At 42.5% G+C, this 20,745-nt stretch overlaps 1 protein-coding gene across 1 annotated transcript in view; it reads right to left on the bottom strand.

Annotated features, from left to right (window-relative positions):
- Nucleotides 1-2,870: 2,870 nt before the first annotated feature.
- Nucleotides 2,871-20,745, bottom strand: part of LOC108528302 (trem-like transcript 4 protein) — a 108,025-nt gene continuing 90,150 nt past the window's right edge. Inside the window, 6 exon segments of the mRNA XM_017870035.1 lie at nt 2,871-3,591; nt 4,032-4,163; nt 9,485-9,545; nt 10,036-10,086; nt 10,567-10,761; nt 10,764-10,910. Coding sequence (XP_017725524.1) covers nt 4,067-4,163; nt 9,485-9,545; nt 10,036-10,086; nt 10,567-10,761; nt 10,764-10,910 — 551 coding nt within the window. The 3' untranslated portion in view covers nt 2,871-3,591; nt 4,032-4,066.

Below are 20,745 nucleotides of genomic sequence, written 5' to 3'. Positions count from 1 at the left end.
TAATTCTTTGATCTATTTAAAATTTATTTTAGATTATAGTATGAAAAGAGGGTAGCATTTAATTTTTTCCAAATAGTTAAATATATGCTGTTTTCACTGTTAAATAAACTCATTGATGTGAATGGCTATCTTTGTGATATAGTAAGTGTATCTATATATTTGGATGGTTTATGGCAAACTCATCAACTCTATTTACCTCTGGGGCTTCCTTAGGTAGTGAAATCTGTAGTAATTCATTGATCCTCAAAAAAAACAAAAAAAAGGGGTGGGAAGGGAATGAAAGATGAGAACACAAGAAAAATTACCAAATGCTATAAAAGACAACAAATTGAACAAATTTCTTATAGAGAAACAAATTGAATAATCTATTACAGAGAAAGCAGAACCAGTGGGAGAACAATGATTTAAAGAAGCATAGTAGATATTCTCAGAGCATAGTAGATATTCTCAGGACAATATTAGAAGCATAAAACAGGAGCAAGCAATAATGAAGAAGAAAAAATTAGAAATATTGATTAAGAAAATGATCATTGTGGAAAGAAAACTCTGAATGCAATGACTAACAGAAGAATGAGTACATAAGGGAAAGAGTCAAGGAGAGCTCCCTAAAGGCAGTAGGAAGGAATAAAGTGATAGAAAGTGTAAGAGAAACATTAAGAGGTGTGGAGGATAGAAATAGAAATGTCAATATCTCCTCAAAGAAGTCCCTAAAGGAGAAAAAGGAGTAAATGGAGTAGAAGAACTACTTGAAAAAATAATACCAAGGATTTTTCTGAATTAAACAAATATGTAAGACATCAGATTGAATGTGTTCAGAGAATTCCAAATAGAATGGATAATTAAGCTTTTGGCTTCCCGCTCCCTCCCTCTTTCCTCGTTTTGTCGCCGGGCTTCCCAAACACCCCTTGACTCTTCTCCCCCTTTTCTACCCACCTGTGTGCCCGTGGGAGCCCGGGACCTCCTTGTGGGGGTCCGCCACTGCAGCACCGCGGGCTGTTGGGGCAGCCAGGGGCCACTGCTGCCCTCTATGGTCATACCACCCTCAACGCGCCCGAGGCATGACCCAGGCAGGGTCGGCCTGGTTAGTACATGGATGGGATTCCGCCTGGGAATACCAGGTGATGTAGGCTTTTGGCTCCCTGCTCCTTCCCTCTTTCTGCCTTTTGTCACCGGGCTTCCCAACCACTCCCTGAATCTTATCCCACTTTTTCCATCCCCAAAAAAAAGAAAAGAAAAGAAAAAAAAACCGGATAATTACCCCACATTAAACACATTATAATAAAATTTCAAAAGAAAATTATAAAATGTTCCAGAGATAAAATTGGTCAGTAAAGATGAATAACTATCAGATTATTATCAGACATTTCCATAGCAACACTATGAAGATAAGAAAACAATAAAAAATGTTCAAAATTTTAAAGAAAGATACTTTTTTTTAGATGTTACCTTATGACAGAATTTACCACCTGCTTGAAAATTGTGGTTAAGGGAATTATGACAATTTTGAGGCCAAGGATGTTAAGAAAAAATATTTAAAAGTTATAGCTAAATGCTAGCTCTTAGCATCTGATTAAAGAAGACCTATTTTTATTTAGTCCATTTTTATCCCACTACCAATGCTCTTTAAGTGAAGCTCAATATTTCCATACTACAAGTGAACTTTTCCCAACCCACTGCAGTTGTAAAAGTTCAATAAATCAAGAAAGGATTGGGGTCAGCCACATACGACTGAAAACCAAATAGCAGTGGCTTCAAGACACAATTGTTTAATTTTAGGTATCATTTTAATTATGAAAATTTCCAAGCATACACAAAAGTAGAGATAATCATATATCTAGCCCCACGTAGCATCACTCAGCTACATTTATTTTTGCCGTCCATTTTTTTTTTTATTGGCAATATCATTCCAAGGGTTGTGCTATGTGCTTCACATAGACTCAGAGAAAACACATAATCGCTAGTGTCTAGATTCTTGGTTTAGGCAACACAAGCTGGCAGTATTAATTAGATGTCTGAGATCCTACAACCCAGCTGATGCCACCTGTGTATAAATCCTAAAGGAAGTCTCAGATGATTCCACAAGAGAACGTGAAGGAGGGTATTCATCACAGCATTATTTACGATGTAAAGAAGTGAAGGCAAAAAAGCACATGCACGCTGGGTTCGGAATGATGCACTATGGGATATGTACACAATGGAATAAGCACTGAAAAAAAGTGGACTGTGTATATGCGCCCAGCAAGGAGTAAGACAAGCATATGAAAAAGGTCTATCACGATTTCTTCTAAGTAAGTTTAAACATAGTCACAGAAAAAAAATACTGTGTTTTATAAGAATACATTCAAATTTAAAGTTACATGCCAAATGCATTAGAGTGGTTGCCTCGGAGAGGAAGGCAAGTGGAAATAAGGAGTGAAGATTAAAAAAATAAAGAAACAAAGCAAAAGTGACGCCTCTCACAGATAGGTGATGATCATGTGGCAGGAGCTGAGATATACATGAAGAGACTTTTGTTTGATGTCCCGTCCCCAAAAGAGCAAAAGAAAATGGTGCTCAATTTATAGTGGTCTTTTTCAGGGCTGGCATTCAGCTGCTATGCACTGGTACCTCAAACTGGTTGTTCATGCTGGACCCCCATTCTGAGTGGTCAATCCCAGTCTCACTAGATGTTAGTTGGAAAATGACTGTACCTATTCTTGCTTCATAAATGTGTGCTCCTCTTCTCTTCCCTAAAACATTTATCTTTCACCCACCGTCAATTATCGTTATTTCGACTTGATTTTCTCTTTTAGGCTATGAATCTCACATGTTAAGTAAACAGAATTTGGGCCCCAGATTATCAGATTCCATTTATGACGAATGTTCTGGGTCGTGTTTTAGGCTACTGAGTCGCCTGCTCATGTCATTTTAACTCATCTAATTTTTTCTTTTACTTCTAGATCTTCTTCAGCTTTCAGTCTGCTGATTACAGCCTTTCTTAGTTTCAATTTTATCATTTATTTTTAAGTCATTTCTCTCTCATTTAGGATATCCGAGGTGGGAGGGGAGGAAGTTGAGGGGATACACCTGCTTTCTTGCTCAGTTGCCCCTGACACATTTCAGTTCAGAGGCTGAATTTAATTAAGCACAAGAGGAAATTCATAGGACTCTCGGGCAGACCACAGGCAACAAACAGGGAAAATGTGAGGAATCCTGGAGACCTGCCCGGGCGGGGCTGAGAAAACCGAAGAGTGCTGGAGAGGAGACCAGGCGCTGCTGAAGATGCTGAGCTGGGGCATTGACCCGGATGCAGAAACCCCCGCCCCAGGTCTTCCCAATGGCAGAAGGCAGGTCAGCAGAAGTAGATCTAAAAGGGTTCCGGGCAGGGGTGAGGGATCACCACCGGGGAGATACGGAGCTGAAAGTTCTCCCCAACAGGCTTAGTGCTGGCCTTTCCTCACGGGGAGGTGGGGCCTGATGCTTAGGGCAGCTCCCAATAGCTGGGCAGGGGAAGAACTGGGATTCATCCTGGATCCACGCTGTGGCTCATGCACCTAAGGGTCCTGGGACAAGACTGTGCTGGGACAATCAGAAACCTCCGTCACGGCTGTCCTGAGACGGGGCAAGAGGGGGAAAGTCATGAATGGAAGTGATGTTTTTCTGATCCTTTGTCTCACCCTGTCCCTGTTACCTGTTACTCCTTTTCCCGCCCCTCCCCCCACTTCTCCCAGTCCCCTGCTACCTTCCCTTTCCCTTCCTGTCTCCTAAACCTTCTACCCAGGCACTCTCAGCTTTGTCCTCCTGGTCTTTTTTCCTCTTAGGACAGAGACACAGGCAGAGCCCTGGGATGGGACTCCCAGAAAGCCTCTGTCTCTTTCTAAGGTCTGCGTCTGCAGGAAGGCAGAGATTGCAAGGAAACAGATATTTAAATTGTTCCCAGCTGTCATTTTTCCTGGCTCTGTGATCTGGCTGCTTCTTCCTAGCCATCTTTCTAGGAACAGAATCTGGCCCCAGCTCCATTGCCCCCCAGACCAAATCCAGGCCCCTCTCACCTGTGGCACCTGCAGGTCAGGAACACAAACAGGACTCACAGCATCAGGCCCTTGGCCATGAGGAGTCCACACAGCACAGAGACCAGCAAACTGGGGCCACCTGAGCCAAGGCAGGCGGGGGCACTTGATTTCCTACAGGGAGGAAGGAGAAAGGAGGACGGACTTGGGCCAGAATGTCACCACCTCCTGTGGTGTCCCTAAGCCAGGCAGGCCCTTTGTGGTTGAAGCTGTTTGTAGAAGGGCTCACCCTGAACTGACTATGACACAGGGGCGTGGGGCAGGAGCCACAGAGGTCTCTGGGACTGAGAGGGGATCCGGTCAGAAGGAACCTCAAAGTCTTGAATGGAGGAAAAAGCTGGCCAGGGGAAGAACAAGGGATTGGAGTTCAGGGAAGGGGAGGGATAGAGCCAGGGGAGGAGGAATTCTCCCTAACCAGGTCAGGTAGGACCGGACCATCAGGAGCCTCTTTGGAATCAGAGCCAAGTGCATCTTCAAGACAAGCCAAGATATCACACCTGAGGGAATGAGGCCTAGAGACCACACAGGACCTGACCAGACCCTTAGGAGCAGTGACAACACAGACCTAGACCTCCTGTCTGTTGGTCCCAGGGGTCCTCCCTGGTCCCCTCTGTGTAGTCCCCACTCCTGGCCTGCCTAGCTCTGATTCTAGGAATACCCTGTCCCAGCAAATCTGCTTTTCTCTTGTAGCCTCAGTAACTTTCTGCTTCAGTGTTACTTAATATATAGTAAAGTCAGTGAGCTCTTTTATTTTCACTTTTCATGGTTGACTTAGCTACTCATGTATATTCTTTTTTTCTGTATAATTTTAGAGTAAATTTTTCAAGTTCTTTACAAAAGTAAACAAGTTGTGTTTGGGATTACATTTGAAGACTCTTTAATTTGGGAGAAATTGACATCTTTACAATGTTACTGCCTCTTCCAAAGTCATGGATTATTTCTATTTATTCAGATCACGTGTCATTTTTTAGCATTTTATACTTTTCTCCAAATAGGTCGTGGTTAAATTAATTCTTTCTAGAAACTTTATAGACTGTGACTATAATGAAAACTATCTTATTTTTCTAAATGATTATTCCTCATAGCAATCTATTTGTAATGTATGTCAGTTGATTTTGTCTCTGGCAGCCTTGCTAAACTCTCTTGTGACATCTAATAGTTTGTTGTTTCTCATTCTTTTTCTAGGTAGATGATCCCATCATCTGCAAGTCATGACAGTTTTTCCTCTTCTTGTCTAATCTTCTTTCTTGTAACCTGTTTTGCTTTCCTTCAAGCATTGATCAGAACCTCTAATATTTTAGAAGACATTTATGGTAGCTGTGAAAATCCTTAATTTGAGTTTATACCTCCAATAAGTAATCTTTATTGTAATCATTGGTGTACAATCTTTACCAAGTTTTCTGTTTTTATTTCTATTTTATTAAGAGCCTTTTCATATAATACAAACGTGCAGAATATTCCCAAATGCTTTTTGTGCAGCAGTTGACTTTTTTTCCTGTAGTTTATGAATTTGGTTGACTTGTGTTAATAGATTTTGTAAAGTTGAACAATCCTTTTTGTTCTGTGATAAAACTCTCCTTGGTTATAATCAGTCTTCTTTTCAATGCACTCTTGAATTCAGTTAGCTAATGGTAATTTGGGGATTGACCTCATGTGCATCAGATAAATGAACCTGTAATGTAATTTTTTTGTATCCCCTTTAATTAGTTCTGAGATTTTGATGACACTAACCTCTTCAAATGACCTGGGCCGTTTTTGCTTCTTTTCTATTTTCTGCAACATCTAGTATGAAATATAAATCAAATGTTTCTTTAAAAATTGGGTTTCCTGAAAACCATGTGAGTCTTGAATTTTCTGTAAGGAAGGGTCTCATCAACCATTTCAGGTTTCCTATTTATTCATCTATTGAAATCTGTTTCTTCTTGTGTTAATCTTGGCAGTTTATATTGTTAGGAAATTGTGTGCTTCTAGGATTTAAAACAACAAGATTTTATTCAGGATTTATTTATTTTAAAATCTCTGTAGAATGAGTGTGTGGTTATTTTCTTCTTTTTCTTTGATTTGTTGTTTATTCATTATCTTCTTTTGTCTTGGCAAGAACATGTCTATCTTAGTAAACTTTTAAAGAACGAATTATGAATTTCTGTGATCTCCTTTCTCAATCGTTTAATTACATGATTCTTTGGGCTTGCTCTGAAGCTCATGTTCCATCTTCTTGAGATGCTTCCTTAGCTCATTAATTTGAAAGCTTTCATGTTTTCCAACAAATGTATTCAAAGGTACTGATTACTCCCTAATATTGTATGCCTCATACTTTTTGATATATAGTGGTCATATTATAAGTTATTGCATACTTAAACATTCATATATGAATGTATTAGTAAATAGTTTGAAAAGTGCTATTTTATCTTTACTTCTCTTATGCATTCCTAATGTCATTGCGTTAGGTTTGGAGAATATATTCTGTGTCATACTGATTCTTTAGAATTTCTTCACGCTTCTTATATGTCCTCATACAAGGTGTCCTTTTGTAAATACATTCCATGTATTTGAAAGAATGTATACTATCTGTTTTTATTATGTAGAGGGTTATAAACATATATATGTGCACCTATACACTGTATTTATGAATACTGTATTTTATAAAACATACATAATATATGGAATCTGGCTGCACAGCAGGAGGGTAGTGGCTGGTGAGCAAGGGAAGCCTCATAGTATTTACAGCCTCCCCATCGCACTCATCGCTGCCTGAGCTCCGCCTCCTGTTAGATTAGTGGTGGCTTTACATTCTTGTAGTAGCATGAACCCTATTATGAACATGTGAGGGTTCTAGGTTGCACGTCCCTTAGGAAAATCAAATGCCTGATCATCTGCCACTGTTTCCCATCACCCCCAAATAGGACTATCTAGTAGCAAGAAAACAAGCTCAGAGCTCCCACAGACTCTACATCATGGTGCGTTGTATAATTATTTCATTATATAGTAAAATGTAATAATAATATAAATAAAGTGCACGATAAATGTTATGCACTTGAGTCATCCTGAAACCACCGCCCACCTCCAAGTCCATGGAAAAATTGTCTTCTGCGAAGCCAATCTCTGGTGCCATAAAGGTTAGGGACTGCTGGTCTAGAATGTTATTTTTCAATGACCATGAATGTATTTTCTCTTGTTCTTCATTTTGCTCTTAGCTGCCATTTCTGTGAATTAAAAAAGATAAAAATAAACTTTCCCAAGATACTGGGGACACTTACTCCCTCACTTCTAGCAGCGTCTCCATTGTTTATTTTTCATCCTAGCTGAATCCTTCCTCCAGGACTGTTTTCAATGGGGATCTCTGCATGTGGCAAACCTTCTGAGACCTTGAGAATCCAGAGGTTTTATGATTTCACATTGGAGTGACAATTTGGCTGAATACAAAACACTGGATACAAAGTTTTTCTTTAGTGCTTTAGAAATATTACTCAATGGACTTCTTTAGTGTTCCTCTTAAGAAGTCTAATTCGTATTCTTTTGTAGGTGATCTGAAAGCGTTCAGACATTTCCCTCTGCTTTTTAAATTCTTCCCTTTTACATAATGGATGTAGAGGTATTTTTGTGTGTTTGTTGGCTGTTTTCCCCAATTTGGCAATGTATGAATCTTTTCAATTTGAGATCTTTTCTTCTATAATTTTGAAAAACTTTCCTGGATTCCTTCTTCAAATATTTCTTTCTTTCATCCTTTATCTCCCTCAGGGGTTCTTGATACCCATACATTAGTACATCTACTCTTTTCCTTCATGTCTCTTAACTTCTCTTTGATTTTTAAATCTTCAGTTCTTTCCAGGAACTTCTGCGAGGATTCCTCAACTTCTTACAGCTCACTGGCCAGCCATGACCATCCTTCATCACATATATTGTGGTCTATAATGTTTTTCACAACTATGATTAGTATTTGGCTCTTTTTTTCCAGTGGATCGTCCTCATGATCCACATAGTTCATGTTTCCCCTCACCCCTTTAGCCAGACTGATCACAGGTACTTAAGTTCCGGGGGAATGGGCAGTGCCCATAGTTCTGCTTCACAGGTTTCTATTGTTGGGTGTGTTGCCATTCTTTTAAGGTAGTGCTTCTACTAAGAAACCTAGGTATTTTGGCTTGTGAATTCAGATTCCACTGGGCATATTAGATACGGATCTGGTAATGGGGAAGAACGGAAGACTAAATCTTCTAGCTGTTGAGGGTTAAAATGAGAGGAAAAGTCCTAAAGCAACAGTCCCCAACATTTTGGCACCTGGGAACTGTTTTGTGGAAGACAAATTTTCTACGGACGTGAGAGTTGAGATGGTTTCAGGATGATTAAAGCACATTATATTTATTGTGCACTTTATTTCTATTATTATTATGTTGTAATATATAATGAAATAATTATACAACTCAACGTAATGTAGAATCTGTGGGAGCCCTGAACTTGATTTCCTACAACTGGATGGTCCCATCTGGGAGTGATGGGAGATAGTGACAGATCATTAGCCATTCAATTATCATAAGGAGCATGCAACCTAGAACCCTCGCATGCACAGTTCACAATAGGGTTCATACTGCTGTGAGAATCTAATGCTGCCACTGATTTGACAGGAGGCAGAGCTCAGGCGGTAATGCAAGCTATGGAAAGAGGCTGTAATTCAGATGAACTTCAGTGGTTCGCCAGTCACTCCCTAATATATGGCCCAATTTCTAATAGGCTTGGGGACCACTGCCCTAGAGCACAAGACCCCAGGGACCCCCATTAGCTGCCATGCTTGTTCTCTGGTTAGGGCTTCACCTTCAAACTCCCTGAGAGATAGTCTGTTTGTAATCCACCCGCACTGGAGTTTGCAGGAGGAGAAGGCTAGGGAGCAAATGCTCTGGCAGTTGGTTGTCTATTTTCATCAAGCGCTCATGGCTTTGCCCCATGGTCCCCTAGAGCACCTGTGACCTAGTCTATTGCAGCCTATTCCTACAGTGAAGGGGAGGCCGTGATGGCCTCAAAACCCATGACTACAAGGATAGAAGCAGAATTTAAGAGCATTCCTCTCATCTTTCTCTGGCTGACATCTCCAGCCACCATCTGCCCCAGGCTGCAGTCACTCTATTCACACTCACCCTTCAACACACCAACATGGCCTCCAGTTTCCACATTTTCTGGTTCCATTTTGTCTCATTGCAGAAATCCATGTTGAACTGTCTTTTCCATGGTTCCTCCACAGTTAACAACCTGCATCCTCTTCCCCTTTCCTCTCTACCAAACTTGGAGTCATGGCCTGGGGGCTCCACCGCTGTAACCTATGCCCCAACCCACCCAACCCACCAGAGAAGGATCCTTGCATGCCTGGACCTGATTTGAAGCTTCAGGAGCTAATCAGGTCCTCCCTTCCCAAGACCGCCCTCCCATTGTTAAAATATCTGACCTACCTGGTCTGAGAGCCATTGATGGAGGGATGGCTAGAGGTCCCCTCTGGAGAAGTGATCAGAACTAAGGAGGACACAAAGAAGACAGTGGCTGCCCAGGGGACCAGAATAAAGGATGGGATTGGGTCCCAAAAGTGTGAGAGGAAAGGGAGAGGGACCAGAGGTAGCTCATAAGGGTCCCTCAGGCTAAGGGTAACTGAGGCCTGAAATCTCCATACCCAGCTAAAGTTAAGTCTGGCACTGTCCTCTCCATGCTGGCAGGAGGCCAGTGGCAGGAGGGCTGGGACACACGTGTGCAAGGTGTCCCATATGGACTTCCCTCTAGGGCCCCCCCCCCAACATCGTGAGAACATAGCGATCTTCTGATCACATCAGATAGTGCATGTTTCTTTCCCTGGGAGTCAGTGGGCCCTGAAGGTAGCTTCCCACTGGCCCAGGCCCCAAGAGATCAGTCCTCAGAGGTAGTCCTCCCTGGTTTCCCCTTCCCTGAATCTGAGGCTCCCAAGCTGCCTGGTGACCCTTCTAATCTCCCCCCACTGAGGCCTCCAACCTACCTGTACTTGTTGCGAGCCGGGGGAAGGTCCACATAGGAGACGTTGTTGGGGCTAAAGAAAAAAGCAGACAATGACTCTCCAGGGGCCCAGAAGAGAGTGGGGTCTACCCCATACATGAGAGGAGGTAGGGGCCCAGAGCTAGACCCTCAGGATGTCTTAGGCCAGGAGTGTCCTGTGCCTCAGATCTGCATAACAGAACTGTGTGTGTGTGTGTGTGTTAGTGTGTGTGTGTGTGTGAAAAGAAGAGTTGTGGGTGTGCCTGTGTAACACAAAGAGAGACGCAGAATGACAGAGAGACTGTGTCTCTGTCCAGGGATCTCTGGGGGTATCTTCCCAACAGTTGAGGCCAGGATGTGCTGGGTGAAGGAGAGGTGAGAGTCCATGTCTAGGGACAGGATCTTTGCTCCCCTCGGGTCAGAGCAGAAGACCTGGCAGGATGGGGGATGATAGAGGCATGGGAGGGGGTGCATGACATTTCCTTCAGGTCCCTGGGGGGTGGCACAGAGGTATTTCCTCAAGAAAAGTGCTCACCTGGAGACACCACCAGATTGATATCTCTAAGAACAGTGATGACTTTTTTGGAAGTGTTGTAAATTCCACACCAGTAGAATCCCGAGTCGTTCTGTGTCAGCTGAATCGTGGTGATGTTGAAGAAGCCAGCGTCGGGCTCATCCCAGATTGTGTAACGAGACTTCTGAACTGCTGTCCGGGGCTTGGAGCTGGTGCAAGTGTGGTACACTGATCTGGAGATGTCTGCTGACACCAGGTCTTGGACTGATAGGGTCCTGTCTTGGGTGAGTACTGGCATTGCAGGAGGAGGGTCTGTCCTGGGTGTTTGTGAAGTTCTTCAGACACGGCGCCGTTTACCCAGGAACCTGCAGAAAGATACCGAGGTCAGAGCTCTGAAGGAACCCAACCTCCCCCATCACAGGCTCGGGAAGGGGAGAGGGAACTACTTCTGATGCCCACACATGGAAGAGGGCCCCTAAATTCTGTCCTGTGGTCACAGAGCCACGCTGCTTCCCTGCCCCACTCATTCTTCATCCCACTCCTTATACCCCCTGCCCTCTTTCCTTCCATGTCACCTGAGGCCAGGAGCAGCAGCAGCACAGGTGGAAGCAGCGGGTGTGGACCCTCCCAGGCCATTCCAGCCCAAATCTGTTTCTGACAGTGGAGGAGAGGATAAAAAAGGGAGTCCTCTCAGGAGAGGGAGTCAGATGCTCTGCCTGATTCTGCCCCAGGTTCCCAGTGTCTCTCATCTGGGAAAATTGAGGAAGGTCAATGCCTTTACTGAAATGGTCGGCCTGGGAGGGTGGGCTCTGCAGACCAGGGGAGGAGGGGCAGCCAGGCCTGGACAGCAGCCATCTGCTACAGGGTCCGTCTCTGGGCCTGGTCACCTCAGCCCTCCTGTGTTGCTCTGCTGCCTTTTACTGAACTTCTCCCTGCATCTGCTGCTTTATGCCTTCCAGCCCATCATACTGCTCCTCTGTTGCTAGGGGCAGCTCTCAGGATGGCCAAGAATAAAGCTGGTGAATAAAGCTGGCTCATCCCTCCTTCCTTCTCTCTATGCGCTTCCTATAGGTGGTCAGGGCACTTGGAGGCATAACCAGACACCTGAGTCCTTCTGGTCTCAGCCATGGTGAATTGATGATGAGTTTTGATCATGGGACATTTTGTAGAGGGCAAATTTTAATCCCAGGAATTATAAGATGTACCCTGGAAATGGTGGGGCCAGGAGAGCAGGGAGGAAAGAGAGTGCTGGTCAGGGATATTTGGAGGGGAAGGCAGGCAGGAGTGGATCAGTTATGGGAGCTTGGGATCATCTCAATCAGTGCTTGTTGGATGAATACATGAGTGGATGAAAGAACAACATGTGTGTAAAATGTACGGTAGAAGAAAATGGCCAGAGTGAGAACTATCTAGCAACAAAATCAAGTGGTACTGGATTACCACCCAATGTGTATATTAAAACTCTAGGAGTCCATGCTGATGTAAGTAAATGACTCAATAAAGAACTGTGGGAGAATAGACAAATATCCCATGTATAATGATCCTGCTGTGTTCAGAATGTTAGTGTTCCTCCACCTCGTATATTCAAACTTAATTTCCATGTGATAGCATTAAGAGGTGGGATCTTGTGGGAAAATCTGGTCATGAGGGTGTCACCCTCAAGAATGAGATTAATGCCCTTATACCAGAGATTGCAGGAAGCAGATTTGCCCTGTCTGCCATGTGAGGACAGTGTTCACACCTTCAGTCAACTGAGGTTCCTGCAAGAAAGCACCACCTTGGAAGCAGAGAGCAGCCCTCAGCAGATAACAAATCCACTGACACCTTCATCTTTGACTTCTCAGACTCCAGAAATTTGAGAAAGAGATTTCTATTATATATAAAGTCCCCAGTCTAAGGCATCTTCTCATAGCAGCCTGAAGGAACTGAGAGAGATTGCAAACAACTCTTATAGGTTCTGCTCTCAAGGGGGAGTGTAAATTCCCACTGCTAAAGCATGGGCTGTGCAGGTGACTTTCCTCCAGAGGACAGCATGGGAAAGGAGGAGAAGAGTAAATGTACAGTGGAGAAACCTCACACTTACTGTGGCAGCCAGGCAACCAAGATGCAGAACCACAGGGATAACTCTGGTTGTTAGAATGTGTCATTGACTTGATGTGATGATAGGGCAATTAGCTGTGCAGACTCCTTCCCCAAAGCCACTAGCCCCAGGAGAAAAACATCAAACAAATTCCACATGAGGGACATTCTACAAAATACCTGAGCAGCATTCCTCTAAACTGTTAAGGCCATCAAAACTAAGAAATTTTTCAGAAACTGCATGGATAAGTAGGAAGCTAAGCAGACATGAAGACTAAAACAATGTGGTGTCCTGGGGTGGGATCCTGGAGCACAGAAAAGTACATGACGGTAAAAGCAGGAAATCTGATGAAGTAAGGGACTTCAATTAATAAAATCTACCACAGAAACAGAGTAGAATAGCATTAACAGAGGCTGGGGATTGGACAGACTGGGTAGGTATTGTTGAAGAAACAATTTAAGTTAGACAGAAAAAATAAGTTCAAGAGATCTATTGCACAGTATGGTGAGTGCAGTTCATAACTATGAATTGTACACTTGAAAATGATAGAGAGTAGATTTTAAATGTTCTCACCACAAAAAGTTAAGTGTATGTGGTATTGCTTGATTTAGTAATTTCACAGTTAATACACACATCAAACTATCCTACCATGCACTATAAATACATGAGTTCTACTCATCAATTTTGTAAAATTATAGTAATGTATCAATATCAACTCATTAATTGTGAGATACATAGCATACTAGTGGACTATATTAATAATAGAAGACATTGAACATAGCACATCAGGGATGTGTGCAATACTTACACAACTCTTCAGTGAATCTGAAAGCATTCTAAGTGTAAAAGATTAATTTTAATATGTATAGAAACGATTTACCCAAAGCATATGAATAATCGCTTGATACATAACAAACAGCAAAGTTTTAAGAAATCTTAGTATGGCTAGGTGTAAAGCACAGTGACTGCAATGACTGCAGCTATTCAAGGGATTTGTTCATCCCAGGTCTGCTTGCTGCTCTGCACAGTGGCCATGGATATGTCCCTGTAGGTGTGGAATTCACAGGACTGGTTTTTCCTTAGTGTTACATCAGCGAGCTCTCCCTCGGTGCGTTCAGTCTTCATGGTGTCTTGTTGAGATAACAGGATCACTTCAACACCCTAAAATGGGCGGGCATTCCGGTCTTGTGAAGACCCACTTGTCCCTGGTCCTGCTGTGGAATAGAGCCCCCAGGAGCCCCAGGAAGAAGGACAAGAGGCAGGAGGAGGTGAGAACTTGGAGTTTCTGAGGAAGAGGACCAGGAGGCCTGGAGCCCAACCTGTCATTAGGCACGAGGAGGATAGTCAAGTAAGAGGGAAAAAAAGGAGCAGAGATCTCCAGCTACTTCCTGCACGTGGCCTTGTGCTCTCCTCACTGTCTGACCTAGCAGCTCAGCTACTTTGTCTAACTGGACTTCTCGGCTCAGGAAAAGGCCTCTGCCTGCATTAAGTTCTTATGATCGATGTTTACCACCGTCTCTAGCTTCCTACATGTCTAGACGTCATGGCCCCAGCACTGCCTGCCATGCGGGTCCTGCCTCAGACTGTGCTGGTGCTTGGCCCCCTTCCCAGTAAACTAACCTCACTTGAGTGGCGTCACATGGCAGCTCCTCTTGCTGAAGCTAATGTAGATGACTCCAGCCTGCACATCCCCATGCCCATGAGTACTTAGTGGCTGAGTGCACACTATGGCTCCTGATACTGTGCCATGTTGTACTGCTACCCTACAGTGCACACTCTTCCTTTCCAGCCACACTGTCAGTTCCCTGTGGGCCAGGACAGCTTCTCTCACTTCCAGAGCCCTGCCTTGCTCATCCCTGTGGTGTTGTCCCTGTGTTTTTGTTGGTCTGATATGGAAGGGGCCACAGAGCACATCTCCAGCCTCCTTCCCTTTTCACTGTGGAGTTTGAGCTGGAGAGTGCGGCAGGGACATGCCCAAGATTTCACAGAGAATGTCACAGCTGTGCTGGGCATTTGAACCTGGTCCTTGAACACATACCCAATGCATACCCACTACAGAGCTGCTCCATCCACCCTGACTTCAGGCAGTATGTCCTTAAGGTTTCTGGAATATCCTATCCCAAAATATGCCACTTCAGCATAAGGATGATTTTGAGCTGAAGACAAGTGTGAACCAGCAGGTCCAAGCAAAATTCTCTGCCCTCCCCATATCTGCCTATAATCAGAGCATAAAATTCCCTTTTGGATGTGTCCCCACTTCTGGAGTAGAACAGCACTCATAAAAGATGGAGAGTCAACACTGAGAGGAGTTTGCATAAACATCTTGCTAATTTAGCCCTTGTCTGTCATTAGTTCCCCCCATAGATTTCCTAGTCGCTTCCAAAGATAGGTTGCCCCTTGAAGCCCAGATCCCCTTTTCAATTGTAAAATGGTCTATGAACCCCTTGTTCTAACTGTTTATTTGAGTTTCATTTCTTTCCTGTGAAATCCCATGCACATAAATCTTAATAAAAATTGTATGCTTTTCCTCCTATTGATCTGCTTTTTGTTAGTTTAATTCACAGGCTCTCAGATGAAGATCCTAAGAAGGTAGAGGATGTTTTGCCTCCCTGACAGTACCCATCATCTGTCCAAATGGCCTGCACTGGTAGGCCCAAAGATACGACCCTTATGGAGGAGACTCGGGGGATAAAGGACAAAGAGCCTGAGGTGCACACACACACACACACACACACACACACACACACACACACACACAAAGAAGAAGACGAAGAAAAATAGCAAGTCTTTCCTTGAGACAAAAGATCAGAAATACAATTTTTTTCCCTTTCAGAGGAAAAACTACTTTAAAGAAATAAAAACTATCAACCAAAGCATTCAGGAGGTGTCAAAGCATGTTGTGCTGTAAGATGTTTAATCTGCATTAATAAGAAGATAAATTTATAGTAAGGAGCTGAATGCTTTGTTAGGTGGCCAGTTATACTGAGGCAGAAGTCTATGCCTCAATGAAGCATGCCATCCTATATGTAGCAGTAACATCCTATATAATTTTCTGTGATGGTGGAGATGTTCTCGCTCCCCGTCCATCATTGTAGCCAGTAGCCATGCAATTGTTGAGCACCTGTCATGTGGCAAGTGTAACTGAGGGACTGAATGTTTATTTTTTATTCAATTTTCATTAATTTACTCTTTACTTTTTATTTGTTTTTGTTATTGACACCTAATAATTGTACATATTTGTGGGAATACATAGTGTTTTGATACACATAATGTAGACTTTTCAGATCAGGATAATTAGCATATCCATCATCTCAAACATTTATCATTTCTCTGTGTTGAGAATATTCAATATCCTCTCTCTATTTTAGAATATATAATATATTATTGTAACTATAGTCATGCAACAGTGGTATAGAACACCTAGACCATATGCTTCCTCTCTAGCTGTAATTTTGTATCCTTTAACAAATCTCTGCCTATCCCCCTTACCCTTTTCCTTACCATTGTCAGCCTCTAGTAACCTCTGTTCTACTCTTTACTCCATGAGATCAGCATTTTTAGCTTCCACATCTGAGTAAGAACATGCTGCGTTTTACTTTCTGTTCCTCCTTATTTCATTTAACATAATGCCCTCCAGGGTCATCCATATTGTTAAAATGACTGGATTTTATTCTTCTATGGCTGAATAATATTCTCTTGTGCATTTATGTCACATTTTCATTATCTGTTCATTTTTCATTTGGGTTGATTCCCCATCTTGGCGATTGTGACTAGTCCTGCAATAAACATGGTGGTGTAGATATTGCTTCAGTATACTGATTTTCCTTCCTTTGAATACATACCCAGTAGTGGGATTGCTAGATCATATGATAGTTTCATTTGCAGATTTTTGTGGTACCTTTATACTGCTATCCATAGAGTCCATACTAGTTTATATTCCTGCCAGCAGAGTATAAAGATTTCCCTTTTCTCCACATCCTTGTCAGCATTTGTCATTTTTTTTTTTTTTGTCTTTTTTGATAACAGCCATTCTAACCTTGGTGAGATGATATGATATTATAATTTTGATTTGTTATTTTCTAATGATTAGTGATGTCAAGACAAAACATGTTTATTGGCCATTTGTATATATATTCTTTTAAGTAATGTCTGTTCAGGTCATTTGCACTTTTTAAAATTGGATTGTTTGTGTGTTTTTTTTCTGTTGAGATGTTTGAGTTTCTTGTGTATTCTGGATAATATACATATATTCTGTCAGATGTATAGTTTGCAAATATTTTATCCCATTTTATAAGTCATCTTTTCCCTTTGTCAATCATTTACTTTGCTATGCAGAAGCTTTGTAGTTTCTTGTAATCCCATTTGTTTATTTTTGTATTTGTTGCTGCGCTTTCGAAGTCTTGCTCACAAAATCTTTTATCATGCCAATATACAGAAGAATTTCCCCTGTTTTCTTTTAGTAGTTGTATAGCTGTAAGATTACATTTAGTTCTTTAATGCATTTTTAGTTGATTTTGTATAGGCTAAGAGATAGGGATCTAGGTTTATTCTTCTGCATATGGATAGCCACTTTTGTCAGTACCATCTACTGAAGAGACTGTCCTTTTTCCAATGTATGCTACTGGTGCCTTTGTCAAATATCAGTTGCTTGTAGATAGGTAGATTAATTTCTGGGTTCTCCATACTGCTTATTAATCTATATATTGGTTTTTGTGCCAGTATCATGCTTTTTTGGTTACTATACTATAAAATATTCTGAAATCAAGTAGTATGATGCCTCCAGTTTTGTTATTTTTGCTCCATATTGTTTTGGTTATTTGAGTTCTTTTGTGGTTTCATATGAATTTTAAAGTTTTTCTTCTATTGCTGTAAAGAATGTCATTGGTGTTTTGATAGGGGTTTCATTGAATCCATAGATCACTTTAGGTAATATGATCATTTTAACATTATTCTTCCAATCCATGAACGTGGGATATCTTCCCATTATGTTGTGTCTCTTCTGTATTTTTTTCTTTTTTTAAATCAGTGTTCTATCATTTTCCTTGTAGAGATCTTTTACAATTTTGCTTAAATTTATTCCTAGGTATTTTTTGGTAGCTGTTGTAAATTGGATTGTTTTCTTGATTTTTTTTACCTAGTTTATTGTTCATGCATAAAAACACTACTGATTTTAATGTTGATTTTACATTCTGCACCTTTACTGAATTCATTTATCAGTCCAAAGAGTTTTTTGGAAGAGTCTTAAGGGTTTTCTGTATATACAATCATGTCATGTGCAAAGAGGGACAATTTGACTTTCTCTTTTCCAATTTGAATGCCCTTTATTTCCTTCTCTTGCCTAATTACCCTGCCTGTGACTTTCAGTATTATGTTGAATAAGAGTGGTGAGAATGGGCATTCTTTCCTTGTTCCAGATCTTAAAGGAGGCCTTTCAGCTTTCCTCTGTTCAATATTATGTTAGCTATGTGTTGTCTCATAGGGTCTTTATTATGTTGAAGTACTTTCCTTCTTTTTTTTTTGTTTGAGGCGGAGTCTTGCTCTGTGGCCTGGACTGGAGTGCAGTGGCTGGATCTCAGCTCACTGCAAGCTCCGCCTCCCGGGTTTACGCCATTCTCCTGCCTCAGCCTCCTGAGTAGCTGGGTCTACAGGCGCCCGCCACCTCGCCCGGCTAGTTTTGTATTTTAGTAGAGACGGGGTTTCACCGTGTTAGCCAAGATGGTCTCGATCTCCTGACCTCATGATCCGCCCGTCTCGGCCTCCCAAAGTGCTGGGATTACAGGCTTGAGCCACCGCGCCCGGCCAGTACTTTCCTTCTATACCTAATTTATTGAGAATCTTAATCATGGTGGCATGTTTTACCTTATCAAATGCTTTTTCTGCATCTATTGATATGTTCATATGGTTTCTGTCCTTCATTTTGTTGATGAGCGGTATGGTGTTTATTGGTTTGCATATGTTGAACAACTTTTGCATCCCTGGGATAAATCTCACTTGATCATGGCATACGATCTTTTTGATTTCCTGTTGGATTTGGATTACTAGTATTTTGGTGAGGATTTGTGCATCTGGCTCATCAGGAATATTGTCCTGTAGTTTTCTTTTATTGTTGTGTCCTTATTTGGCTTTGATTTCAGGGTTATGCTGGCCTCATAGAATTAGTTTGGAAAAATTATTTCCCCCTCAATATTTTGGAGTAATTTGAGAAGAATTTGTGTTAGTTTTTCTTTAAAACCTCAACAGAATTCAGCAGTGAAACCATCTGAGCCTGGGCTTTTAAAAAATTGTTACTGAGAAGATGGACAAACAGGAACAGCTCCAGCCTCCAGCTCCCAGTGTGAGAGACACAGAAGACGGCTGATTTCTGCATTTTCAACTGAGGTACCAGGTTCGTCTCACTGGGGCGTGTCAGACAGTAGGTGCTGGTAGCAGGTGCAGCCCGACCAGTGAGAGCTGAAGCAGGGCGAGGCATCGCCTCACCTGGGAAGTGCAAGGGGGAAGGGAATTCCTTTTCCTAGCCAAGGGAAACTGAGACATGCAACACCTGGGAAATTGGGTAACTCCCACCCTAATACTGTGCTTTACCAAGGGTCTTAGCAAATGACACACCAAGCGATTATATCCCATGCCTGGCCTGGAGGGTCCCATGCCCACGGAGCCTCCTTCATTGCTAGCACAGCAGTCTGAGATCTAACTGCAAGGTGGCAGCAAGGCTGGGGGAGGGGCACCCACCATTGCTGAGGCTTAAGTAGGTAAACAAAGCTGCTGGGAAGTTCGAACTGGGTGGAGCCCACTGCAGCTCAAGGAGGCCTGCCTGCCTCTGTAGACTCTACCTCTGGGGATAGGGCATAGCTAAACAAAAAGCAGCAGAAACCTCTGCAGATGTAAATGTCCCTGTCAGACAGCTTTGAAGAGAGCAGTGGTTCTCCCAGCACAGAGGTTGAGATCTGAGAATGGACGGACTGCCTGCTCAAGTGGGTCCCTGATCCCCGAGTAGCCTAACTGAGAGACATCCCCCACTAGGTGCAGTCTGACACCTCACACCTCACATGGCTGGGTACACCTTTGAGATGAAGTTGCAGAGCAAGAATCAGACAGCAACACTTGCTGTTCAGCAGTATTCTATCTTCTGCAGCCTCTGCTGCTGATACCCAGGCAAACAGGGTCTGGAGTGGACCTCAAGCAAACTCCAACAGACCGGCAGCTGAGGGTCCTGACTCTTGGAAGGAAAACTAACAAACAGAAAGGATACCCACACCAAAACCCCATCAGTATGTCACCATCATCAAAGACCAAAAGCAGATAAAACCACAAAGATAGGGAAAAAGCAGGGCAGAAAAGCTGGAAATTAAAAAAATCAGAGTGCCTCTCTCCCTCCAAAGGAACGCAGCTCATCGCCAGCAACAGAACAAAGCTGGACAGAGAATGACTTTGACGAGTTGAGAGAAGTCTTCAGTCAATCAAACTACTCAGAGCTAAAGGAGGAACTACGTACCCAGCACAAAGAAACTAAAAACCTTGAAAAAAGAATGGAAGAATGGGTAACTAGAATAACCAATGCAGAGAAGTCCATAAACGACCTGATAGAGATGAAAACCACAAGACGAGAACTATGTGACAAATGCACAAGCTTCAGTAACCGACTTGATCAACTGGAAGAAAGAGTATCAGTGACTGAAAAAAAAATGAATGAAATGAAGCAAGAAGAGAAGTTTAGAGAAAAAAGAGTAAAAAGAAATGACCAAAGCATCCAAGAAATATGGGATTATGTGAAAAGACCGAATCTATGTCTGATTGGTGTGCCTGAAAGTGACAGGGAGAATGGAACCAAGTTGGAAAACCCTCTGCAGGATATTATCCAGGAGAACTTCCCCAACCTAGCAAGGCAGGACAACATTCAAATTCAGGAAATACAGAGAACGCCACAAAGATACTCCTCGAGAAGAGCAACTCCAAGACACATAATTGTCAAATTCACCAAAGTTGAAATGAAGGGAAAAATGTTAAGGGCAGCCAGAGAGAAAGGTCGGGTTACCCACAAAGGGAAGCCCATCAGACTAACAGCAGATCTCTCGGCAGAAACTCTACAAGCCAGAAGAGAGTGGGGGCCAATATTCAACTTT

This window comes from Rhinopithecus bieti, unplaced genomic scaffold, assembly GCF_001698545.2.
Source record: "Rhinopithecus bieti isolate Rb0 unplaced genomic scaffold, ASM169854v2 scaffold_4553, whole genome shotgun sequence".
NCBI lineage: Eukaryota > Metazoa > Chordata > Mammalia > Primates > Cercopithecidae > Rhinopithecus > Rhinopithecus bieti.
The sequence above is the reverse complement of the archived record's forward strand: the minus strand, read 5'-3'. Positions and strand labels throughout refer to the sequence as shown.